This window comes from Vicugna pacos, chromosome 3 (genome assembly GCF_048564905.1).
Source record: "Vicugna pacos chromosome 3, VicPac4, whole genome shotgun sequence".
Classification (NCBI taxonomy): domain Eukaryota; kingdom Metazoa; phylum Chordata; class Mammalia; order Artiodactyla; family Camelidae; genus Vicugna; species Vicugna pacos.
Window position 1 is genome coordinate 4842148 of NC_132989.1, and position 12313 is coordinate 4854460.

The 12313-nt window shown below is 41.9% G+C and overlaps 1 protein-coding gene and 1 pseudogene across 1 annotated transcript; both read right to left on the minus strand.

Moving 5' to 3' along the window:
* Positions 1–3360: 3360 nt before the first annotated feature.
* On the minus strand, positions 3361–4289 carry LOC102529656 (olfactory receptor 2T27-like; annotated as a pseudogene).
* Positions 4290–6421: 2132 nt separating this feature from the next.
* On the minus strand, positions 6422–7351 carry LOC102529396 (olfactory receptor 2T27-like). Its single transcript, XM_015252179.3, has one exon. The coding sequence runs from the start codon at positions 7349–7351 to the stop codon at positions 6422–6424; it is 930 nt and encodes a 309-aa protein (XP_015107665.1).
* Positions 7352–12313: the final 4962 nt, after the last annotated feature.

Here is a 12313-nt window from a genome sequence, read left to right on the forward strand (position 1 = left end):
TGCAAAAATAACTTACTCCAATGATGAAAATGATCTATGCCAGTGCTAATATAGTATTGTAATGGGTTGAGTGGTGGATCCCAAAGATATGTCCACATCCTAACCCACAGACCCTGGGAATATTATCTTATATGGCAACAGATTTGATTACGTAAAGGATATTGAGAAATGTATCCTAGATTATCTGGGTGGGCCCTAGATGCAATCACACGTATCCTTGCAAAAGAGAAGCAGGAGGAGTTTTGAGACAGACACAGAGAGGAGAAGACTCATAGAAGAGGACAGGGCCATGAGACTATAGAAACAAAGGTTGAAGTGATGCTGTCACGAGCAAAGGGATGCTGACCACCACCAGAAGCTGGAAGAGGCAGGGAACAAATTCTCCCCTAGAGCCTCTGGAGGGAGGGTGGCTCTGTCAACACGCTTGACTTCAGAACTGTGAGAGAGTATATTTCTGTTGTTGTGAGTCATGCAGTCAACAATAATTTGTTATAACAACCCTAGGAACTAATATAAGGAACCTACATTGCTCTTGAGATGACCACACATTTTAGAATGTGGCTATTTAGAGGGAAACTAAAATTTTAATTTAATTTAATTTAATTTATACTCAAATAGCCCAGACTTTGGAGCTATCAGGTTGAGTTGTTCTCCTCTGCATTTTGCCCGCGTTCCATTGCCACGCAGTCACAGAATAGAATTCCTAACTCCCAGACAACTGTCCCTGAATGGACTCTGCCATTCCTCATGTTCTAACTCCCACTTCAGGCCATTCCAACCTTCTCACTGCTGCTTCCGCTGCAGCTCATCCAAAATGGTGTCTCAGCTTCTTTTCATTTATTGTCCCTCCCGGGAGCCTCTTGTTTTTAGGCCTTTTTTCTTCCGAATTGGCTCCCCGCCCATGGAATTTTAATACCACTGGTATATTATTTATCTGTTTATGTGCTGTGACCCTTTGGAGGGCCACACACCATTGTAATATCTAAGATGTCTTCCACCTCCCTCAAAAAATGCTCCAATTAGAAAACTTAAAAAATTAAAAATCACCCTCTTCCTTCTAATAATGGCCTCCGTTGAGAATACATGTCCTAGCCCAGTGACTCTCAACTGGTGATGATTTATTGATTTATTCCCTAGGGGACATTTGGCAACATACCCAGAGACATTTCTGGCTGTCACAACTGGGGGTGCTATTGGAATCAAGTGAGTAGAGGTCGGGAATGTCGCTGAGCTTGCCAAACAATGCACAGGACAGCTTCCCTCACCCCCACAACAAAGAATTATCTGGTCCAGAATGTTAGTAGAACTGAGGTTGAGAAACCCTGTGCTAGACCAACCAACTAGACAACCGGGGACACACATATAGTCCCACATAATTAAGTTTCTCAGTTTGAGTAAGAACTCTGGGGCATCTCCCCAAACAGAGAATTATTACAGGATCTGGTGGAAGGATGACACTTGGGAGAAATTTATCTGAAGCTCAAAGTGAAGCATAGCTGTATGTAAACAGACTATGTCAGACCTGGACTGTGAGGCGGACCCCAAAATGACAAAGTTAGGATAGAAGTGAATACTTAGAAATCCCTTAGCTGCACCTTGGCTCCTAGGTTGGAGATCAGGGATGCTTGTCTGTCAAAGTGACTTAGATTTTCTAGGCAAGTTTCTCGGTAAGTTAAGAAAGCAAGAGTCACTTAGCTTTACAGCTGAAGGCTGCCCTGGAAGAAATAGTTTCCTGTTAACTTTGCAGCTGGCGTTTATTTACGTCTGCCCTCCCAGCTTGATCAATGGTGGGGAGGTTTTGAACTCTTTAAATTAGCTCTGTTTGAGCTGATGTTTAGTTTTGCAGGCCCCATTAAAACCTTGATGCTTTAAACTCACCTTCTTTTATTTTTCACTATTTATTTATTAATTTAATTTAATTTTTATATATTTTTATTGAAGTATAGTCAGTTTATAATGTTATGTCAATTTCTGGTGTACAGCACAATGCTTCAGTCACACAGGAACATACATCCATTCATTCTCATATTCTACTTCACCATAGGCTACTACAAGATGTTTGCTTTTGTGTGTGTGTGTGTGTGTGTGTCGTGTGTGTGTGTGTATTGCATGGGGGACCTAGGCTTGTTCTGATCTGTACACCCTCCCAGCTGTGGCGCACAGCACACTGCAGTCCCCTGAGGTTGCCTCTGCACAATTGGCCTGAGTCCTCTGCCCAGGCAGTCTGTCCTGTCCCACATCTGCCGCTTTGCCTCTAGGGCTGGGGGTCTCAGAGACCCTTTGTGCCCCTTTAACTTAGTTCGGTTGGTCAAGGGCTCTTCCATGCAGATCCCAGCCTTGGAGGCTCCCCCTCAGCCCTGCTGACCTCTGCATTGGAGAAGGGGAGACACAGTGATGAAGCGCTATTCCTCCTTTGCCGTTCTTTCCCCACGGGACGGGTCCTGCACTATTTTCCTTTTTCTTCTTCCTTTTTCCCTTTTCTCCTGCCAGATTTGTGGCGACTTTTGTCTTTTGAAGAAGATGGTGTTCTGTCAAAGTTCAGCAGGTGTTCTGTGGACGGATGGGTCCATGGATGTCAGTCTTGGTGTATTTGTGGGAGACAGTGAGCTACGAATATCCTTTTACTCTGCCATCTTGGATGCCTCCTTTATTTTTAAATTTAGAAGTGTACATAATAAAATTGTATAAGCCATATGTAAAAAGCATAAAAATGATATATAAGTACAAGTAGGAGACTGGAGAAAAGAAGGGTTATATACAAATAGTTCATTGAATAAGTGATCTTTCATCTTTCAGACGTGAAGAATGAGCCAGAGCCATTAAAAATGAATTGATGAATGAAAAGCAAAGACAGAAATGATAACTTTAAAAATAACACACATCAATCAAGGAATTATTCATAGGATGACAATTAGTTTTGGACTATGTGGCCCAATACACTGGTTGAAGGGTAGAGTTCATTTACACGGGAGGGGATAGCATGCTTGCATTGCTGGGTTAAATTCCCAGTACCTCTCTTACAAATTTAAATAGATAAATAAACATAATTACCTCCCCCACCAAAAAAGTTTAAAAAAACAGTGGAGACCATTTATTTCTGCATAGATGTTATAGTCAAAACTCATGTAATTTCCTCATAAGCTAAAGATAGGTGACACATTAAGGTTGTACTCAACTGAAGTCACATTATGGAGATAACAACTTTATCTCAACAGACAAATGTCAATATGCATGTGTCCTAAGATCTTGCTGCTCCTTTATGCTGTTACATTTCCAGGATGACAATCCAGTGACTATGACTTCTTTTAACATTGAGGTTGGGACATCCCCAAGAGTGACACTGTAGAACATGGCATCTTCTCAATTGCAACACCTTCCCATGCACCTCCTCAGAGCCCCCAACACTTCTTTGTTCCTAAGGCTGTAGATGAGTGGGTTGAGCATGGGGGTCACTATAGTGCCAAGAACAGCTACAAGCTGGTCTTGGTCAGGTGTGTGGGATGAGGTGGGCGTCATGTAGATGAAGATGGCCTGACCAAAGTAGAGACTTACCACTGTCAGGTGGGAGGAGCAGGTGGCCAGTGCTTTGTTCCTGCCTTTGCAAGAGTTCATCTGAGAACTGTGAGCAAGATGAGTGTGTAGGAGGTGAGGATGAGATTAAATGGGACCAGGAGAAATACAATGGTTGACACAAATATCACCATCTCATAGACTGATGTGTCAGTACAAGACATTCTCAAGATGGCAGGCATCTCACAAAAGTAATGATTAATCTCCCTGGAACCACAGATAGGGAAGTTCATTGGGTAGACAGTATGTACAAGGGCTGCAAGGGCTCCCCCAATCCAGGCTGCAGCAGCCATCTGGAGACAGACCTTGGGGTTCATGAGGACTGTGTATCTCAGGGGCTTACAGACGGCTACATAGCGATCACAAGCCATGAGTGTCAGCAAGATGCACTCAGCAAGGGCAAGGGTGAGCAAAGAGAAGAGCTGAGTGGCACAGGCCAAATAGGAAATGTTCTTCTTCCCGGTGAAATAGTTGATGACCATCTTGGGGACTGTGCTGGAGATGTAAGCCAGGTCAATGAGGGAGAGCTGACTGAGCAGGAAGTACATGGGGGTGTGGAGGCGGGAGTCCAGCCAGATGAGGAGGATCAGTAAGGAGTTCCCAGTCAGGGCAATGGCGTAGAAAAGGAGGATGATGAGCATGAGCAGGTGGGGGTGTCTGAACCAAGGAAAGAGGCCCAGGAGGATGAAGTCAGTTGAGCTTTCATTCTTCTGGCCCATGTTTTCATTCCAGTGCTGTATGCAAACTGAAAACTTGCAGAAGCAAAATAACATAAGAGAGGATGTGATGCTTTGCTAGAATAATCTCAGCTCCTGGTCAGGACCCTCTCCTCTGTACATGTATGGCTAGGACTAAACCAGTACCTTGTCATCAAAGAGGAACTGAAAAACAATTTCATCAAATTAAACACATCTGCCTGTAAGTCAGCAATGCAGTATCTTGGCTGGTTTGATGTGGGCCGATGAATATTTCTTCCCTTTGACTGATAATAATCACGAACTTGACCATTATTTTCCCCACAAGTTTAAATTGTTTAATATACTCTAGGCTGCTGACCTTCTTACTCCTTCATACTGCTTTTCTAAGTGTCCTATTCCATTCATGTCCACCCCAGAGGAGCTCCTGAACTTCCCCTGAGGCCGTCTTAGGGTGTTTTTCAAGACATTGTAATTGTCAGCTAAATGAGAAAAGCTGCTCAAAATACCGCCTGCTCACCATTTGGAACACCATGTGAGAGGGTTGAGCTAGCCCTGGGAGACCACATGGCCTGGTCTCACAGCCGCCATTTTCATGATGAACATGACTCTACAGTCACACTTGGGCAGGTGTGTAAGAACAGCCACCTCAGATGCTTTATGGGAGGAGCCAATCCCTACGAAGACATCAGTGACTTTTTTGCAAATCACCAATCTTCTTTGTGAGTGTCATAGGTTTCTGCTTTCTAAGTTTCAATAATAAGAATAAGGCTGAAGTCTAGGAGGATTATTCCTGCAGCTTCATTCTTTTTCTTCAGTATTGCTTTGGCAATTTTGGGCCTTTGTGATTCCATATAAATTTTAGGATTATTTGTTCTAGTTCTATGAACAGTGTCCTGGGTAATTCGATAGGGATCACATGAAATCTGTAGATTGCTTTGGGTAGTATGGCCATTTTAACAGTATTAATTCTTCCAATCCAGGAACATGGGATATCTTTCCATTTCCGTAAGTCACCTTTAATTTTCTTGATCAATATTTTGTTGTTCTCTCTATATAAGCCTTTTACCACTTTGGACAGATTTACTTTGAAGTTTTTTTTTTTTTGAATGTTTCTTCGGTCAAGGGCTCTTCTGTACAGATCTGAGCGTCACAGGGTCCCCCTCAGCCACGCTGACCTCTGCGTTGGAGATGAGGGGACCCAGTGAACGAGCGCTGTTCTTCCTTTGCCGCTCCCACCCCGTGGGACCGGTCCCACACTATTTTCCTTTTATTCTCTCTTTTTTTCCTTTTCTCCTAGCAGATTTGTGGCAATTTTTGTCTTTTGAAGAAGGCGCTGTTCTCTTAAAGTTCAGCAGGTGCTCTGATGGGCTGGGTGCGTCCGTGGATGTCAGTCTTGATATACTTGTGGGAGAGGGTGAGCCACGAGTGTCCTTCTACTCAGCCATCTCGGCCACCCCCTAAATTTTTTAATTTAGAGGTGTAAATAATAAAATTCCATAAGTTATATATAACAAAGCATAAAAATGATATATGAGTACAAGTAGGAGACTGGAGAAAAGAAGTGCTATATAGAAATAGTTCATTGAATACGTGATCTTTCATCTTTCAGACAGTGAGGATTCAATCAGAGCCATTAAGAATGAATTGATGAATGGAAAGCAAAGACAGAAGTCATAACTTAAAAATAATACACATCAATCAAGGAGCTATTCATAGGATGACAATCAGTTCTGGACTATGTGTTGAAGAGTGAAGTTCAATTAGATGGGAGGATATAGCACACCCATGTTCCTGCGATCAATCCTTGTACCTCTATTACAAACTTAAGGAAACATAATTACCAACCCCCCGCAAAAAACAGCTTTAAAAAACAGTGGAGATCATTTATTTCTGCACAGATATTATTGTCACAACTCATGTAATTTCCTCATAAGCTAAACATAGGTGGCACATTAAGATTGTACTCAACTGGAGTCGCACTATGGAGATAACAACTTTATCTCAACAGACAAATGTTAATATGGATGTGTCCTAAGATCTTCCTGCTCCTTTATGCTGTTACATTTCCAGGATGACAATCCAGTGACTATGACTTCTTTTAATATTGCGGATGGGACATCCCCAAGAGTGACACTGTAGAACATGGCATCTTCTCAATTGCAACACCTTCCCGTGAACCTCCTCAGAGCCCCCAACACTTCTTTGTTCCTAAGGCTGTAGATGAGTGGATTGAGCATGGGGGTCACTATAGTGCCAAGAACAGTGCCAATCTGGTCTTGGTCAGGTGTGTGGGATGAGGTGGGTGTCATGTAGATGAAGATGGCCTGACCAAAGTAGAGACTTACCACTGTCAGGTGGGAGGAGCATGTGGCCAGCGCTTTGTTCCTGCCTTTGCGAGAATTCATCTGGAGAACTGTGAGGAAGATGAGTGTGTAGGATGTGAGGATGAGACTAAATGGGACCAGGAGAAATACAATGGTTGACACAAATTTCACCATCTCATAGGCTGATATGTCCATGCAAGACAGTCTCAAGATGGCAGGCATCTCACAAAAGTAATGATTAATCTCCCTGGAACCACACATAGGGAAGCTCATTGGGTAGACGGTATGTACAAGGGCTGCAAGGGCTCCCCCAATCCAGGCTGCAGCAGCCATCTGGAGACAGACCTTGGGGTTCATGAGGACTGTGTATCTCAGGGGCTTACAGACGGCTACATAGCGATCACAGGCCATGAGTGTCAGCAAGATGCACTCAGCAAGGCCAAGGGTGAGGAAAGAGAAGAGCTGAGTGGCACAGGCCCAATAGGAAATGTTCTTCTTCCCGGTGAAATAGTTGATGACCATCTTGGGGACTGTGCTGGAGATGTAAGCCAGGTCAATGAGGGAGAGCTGACTGAGCAGGAAGTACATGGGCGTGTGGAGGCGGGAGTCCAGCCAGATGAGGAGGATCAGTAAGGAGTTCCCAGTCAGGGCAATGGCGTAGAAAAGGAGGATGATGAGCATGAGCAGGTGGGGGTGTCTGAACCAAGGAAAGAGGCCCAGGAGGATGAAGTCAGTTGAGCTTTCATTCTTCTGGCCCATGTTTTCATTCCAGTGCTGTACGCAAACTGAAAACTTGCAGAAGCAAAATAACATAAGAGAGGATGTGGTGCTTTGCTAGAATAATCTCAGCTCCTGGTCAGGACCCTCTCCTCTGTACATGTATGGCTAGGACTAAACCAGTACCTTGTCATCAAAGAGGAACTGAAAAACAATTTCATCAAATTAAACACATCTGCCTGTAAGTCAGCAATGCAGTATCTTGGCTGGTTTGATGTGGGCCGATGAATATTTCTTCCCTTTGACTGATAATAATCACGAACTTGACCATTATTTTCCCCACAAGTTTAAATTGTTTAATATACTCTAGGCTGCTGACCTTCTTACTCCTTCATACTGCTTTTCTACGTGTCCTATTCCATTCATGTCCACCCCAGAGGAGCTCGTGATCTTCCCCTGAGGCTGTCTCACAGCCTTACTCAAGACATTGTTAATTGTCAGCTAAATGAGAAAAGCTGTTGGCTCTATTTTACACACTAATCTCTGTAATTCTTCCTTTATTCAGTTTTCTCTCTTTATTCTTACTTTAAATCTTGATTTGTCTACTTTATATTTGCACTTGAATAATTTCCGTATTCAGCTTAGGACGTAGAGACAGCAGTCACATCCCCTTGTCTGTTAATCTTTCCATCCTTGTTCATTGCCCATAGAATTAAAAACTCATTCAAAATACTCTGAAGGTGCTGATGAAGGTCTTGCAGATGAATTTTAACTGCCATGTTTGAAGGAGTGCTGTCTTTCACCTGAAGACAAATGAAGACATATGCCCTCATTCATCTGATGACAAACATCTCATAAATATTTCATCCTTAGATCAGTGAATTGGTTTTCTTCTTTGAGTCATGATGATTCACATGCAATGTTTCTTCTGTTTTCTAGCAATAACAATCAGAAATTTAGCTTTCTTTATCAATGATATACTTGGAATTCTTTATGTTATATCAAATCTTCTATCCCTAATGCTTTCTTTTATTTGAGGTAATGAGAAAAGATCATTGTGTAACGTCTGATTGTGAATGAAAAGAGAGCAGAGTTCTGTGTGTCACACTTCCAAGGAGGAGTCACTGTAGGCTGTGGCCTCATTTCAGGCCTGTGGAATTTTGTTTCCTTAAGTTACTAGAGACCTGGGGCACCTCTGGATTCCTGGGGTACTTTTCTGGGGTGTCCTCCTTCGAGATGTTTCTCTGTCTTCCTACATTTTCTTGACATAAATTGTTCCCTAACATAGATATGCATTCTCTGTAGTGTGAAATGATGGGAGGAAATCTTTAAAATGATGTTCCACGTTCTTCCATCATCATATGTAAAATGTGACATACTGTTTAGTTGCTTAATGTATAGAAATTGTTATTAACCATGGTAGATTTGGTAAATTGTAGGCTGGAAATGGGAAAAAAAGCATAAAAACTGCAAAAGTACTTTGGTCTAGGAATGATAAATGATTGAGCAGTGTTCCTGGCATCTTAACTGATGGTCAGTTTTTGAAATCTCTGTGCTAATATGCGAGTCTCTTTCAAGTGTGATTTAATCATTTACCAGATGAGCAAATTAAGCGTATAGATGTGATATATTACATGTTGCGATTGTTATGTTTTACATTAATGACATAATATTACATTATCTTGTATTTAGGACGATAGAGTGAAAGTGATTCCTGTGATTTCTTTAGTAAGATCTTGGTCTGTCAGGATCTTTGTGAGCCTGGAATTCGATAAATAGCTGTAGGATTCTGTTATTTCATATGTAAATGAGACATTGGCTACTTTATTTATAAGGGCTGCTGTTGCCTTTTAAAAAATTGTAATTAGTCAGTAGATATTGATAAAACCAGTGGATACATTCTTAGTTACATTGAAATAATGATGCAACAAAAAAATATGCCTTAGCCAAATGGAAACTCCATTTTGACTAAATAATACTCAAGCAGTATGTTTTTAAAATTCTTGCAAAATATTTTTGTCAAAATATGTGTTTTTGCCTTCAGATGGTCCATGTGGATGACCACAGTGTAATCAAGAAATAAAAAAAAAAAAACAAGAAAGTTTAATTCTGTGGGTATTTCAGCTGGAAATAGTGGTATTCTCTTAGTTTCTTCTCAGGAAATTTAAATTTCCTATCAAATACTGAAGGGACTTGAATTTGTCCACTGCATAAAGTCTGAAACTGAGTGATCAACGGTCAAAGAAAGCACTCTGAAAATGTTTTGATGCCAATAGGGAAAGATAGACCCTATCACAAGGGCCTGTATAGATTGCTCCTGTTAACAACCCACTCTATTCGTTTAAGTGTCTTCAAACTCTTCTGGAAAACAATGTCCAAAAAAAGGTGCACAGTCTTTGCCAGGCAGGACCAAGCTCTTCCCAGCCTAGGGCGTGATAATTGGTAACGATGTGCTCCTGGGGGCAATGAATGTCTCATGTAATGACAGGATAGTGGAGGAAATACTGACAGTAGTAATTATAATAATAATGGCTAACACTGACACAGGACTTACTAAATGCTTTACACGCATTAATTCATTGACTGCTCATGTGGGACTTGCGTGCGGTCCTGGGGACCTGAGCAAGGGGTGAACGCAGCAGTGAGCTGTCAGGCTGTGCCCCGTCAGACAATGGCTGGGGAGCTCGGGACCCAGGCACTTTCCTGCAGGTCCTCCCTCCATCAAGACACTATTCTACCTCTCTAGTCATTTATACATTTACCTCAAATTGTGGAAGAGTTGCATTCCAAATATCACGACTCACTGTGAGAAGCAGGCTCCCTTTCCATGGAGTCCTAACTTACCTCTCTGGCTTGTCAAGGCTTTTTGCCCTGAGCCTTTGGTGTGGAGACGGAATGAAGAACCCGTTCACTTGCACGGAAGGCAATTGTTTCATTAATAGGTAAACATGTTCTCCCTCCCCTGGCTCCAGCCCCTCCTGGTTACTGCTGCCTGCTGAACTTCCGGTAGCGGCTGCCCTCCCCTTGTGCAGCGTGGCTCTTTTGTGTCACATTAGTAAATTATTATCTTCAGGAACTCGACCTGTCACATTTCAAGGTCCTTGAAAATGGAGGAATTACACATCTGACGCACACCTGCTTTAGGTCTGAGATGAATATGTGAGGATTCAGTGTTGTGTTATAAATTAGATCAAGTCTTTCTATAGCCTCTGTGTCCACACAAGTGAGGAAAGCTTGAAGGGTGTCTCATGGGAGTCTGTCCCCAGACTTCAATTAATTACAGGCCTAGAATAAGTGTAGGGCTCTTAGAAACGCACTATACAGTGTAAACAGTGCCTCATATTCTGTACGTTTTGTTTGAAAGTAACATAATTGGGTGTTGATTGTCTCTATGGGGATGGACATGTTAAAGAAATTGCAAGTTGACTATGTGATAGCAAAGTACTTGGATGAGCCTTGAAATAATGGAGAATAAAAAACGATTTTTAAAGAAGATTGTATCAGAACAAACATGAACCCTGAAGCAAAATCCCAGGCAAAAAAGCCAGTTAGTGTCATACACTTTATAATTTCAGTTTTATTCCAAATTATTGTGGGTTCTTGTATTAGTTTATCTTATTACAACCTAATTACACAGTAGAAAGCCAAGGAGAGAGTATGAATTGAGAAGCATCAACTTTGTTCTTTCAGTCAGAGAAATCACAAGCAATGTCATCTAAAAGAAGGAATTTCAATGAGTCAATTGCTGTGTGTGTTCTAGAAACAGTTATTATGGTTAGTAGTTTAATTGTGAGTAACTCTTTTGAGTTTCCAGATGGAACAAGTTCCTTCAGAGAAACATTTTGCTCAAAATACCGCCTGCTCACCATCTAGGAACACCGTGTGAGAGGGCTGAGCTAGCCCTGGGAGACCACATGGCCTGGTCTCACAGCCGCCATTTTCATGATGAACATGACTCTACAGTCACACTTGGGCAGGTGTGTAAGAACAGCCACCTCAGATGCTTTATGGGAGGAGCCAATCCCTGCGAAGACATCAGTGACTTTTTTGCAAATCACCAATCTTCTTTGTGAGTGTCATAGGTTTCTGCTTTCTAAGTTTCAATAATAAGAATAAGGCTGAAGTCTAGGAGGATTATTCCTGCAGCTTCATTCTTTTTCTTCAGTATTGCTTTGGCAATTTTGGGCCTTTGTGATTCCATATAAATTTTAGGATTATTTGTTCTAGTTCTATGAACAGTGTCCTGGGTAATTCGATAGGGATCACATGAAATCTGTAGATTGCTTTGGGTAGTATGGCCATTTTAACAGTATTAATTCTTCCAATCCAGGAACATGGGATATCTTTCCATTTCCGTAAGTCACCTTTAATTTTCTTGATCAATATTTTGTTGTTCTCTCTATATAAGCCTTTTACCACTTTGGACAGATTTACTTTGAAGTTTTTTTTTTTTTGAATGTTTCTTCGGTCAAGGGCTCTTCTGTACAGATCTGAGCGTCACAGGGTCCCCCTCAGCCACGCTGACCTCTGCGTTGGAGATGAGGGGACCCAGTGAACGAGCGCTGTTCTTCCTTTGCCGCTCCCACCCCGTGGGACCGGTCCCACACTATTTTCCTTTTATTCTCTCTTTTTTTCCTTTTCTCCTAGCAGATTTGTGGCAATTTTTGTCTTTTGAAGAAGGCGCTGTTCTCTTAAAGTTCAGCAGGTGCTCTGATGGGCTGGGTGCGTCCGTGGATGTCAGTCTTGATATACTTGTGGGAGAGGGTGAGCCACGAGTGTCCTTCTACTCAGCCATCTCGGCCACCCCCTAAATTTTTTAATTTAGAGGTGTAAATAATAAAATTCCATAAGTTATATATAACAAAGCATAAAAATGATATATGAGTACAAGTAGGAGACTGGAGAAAAGAAGCGCTATATAGAAATAGTTCATTGAATACGTGATCTTTCATCTTTCAGACAGTGAGGATTCAATCAGAGCCATTAAGAATGAATTGATGAATG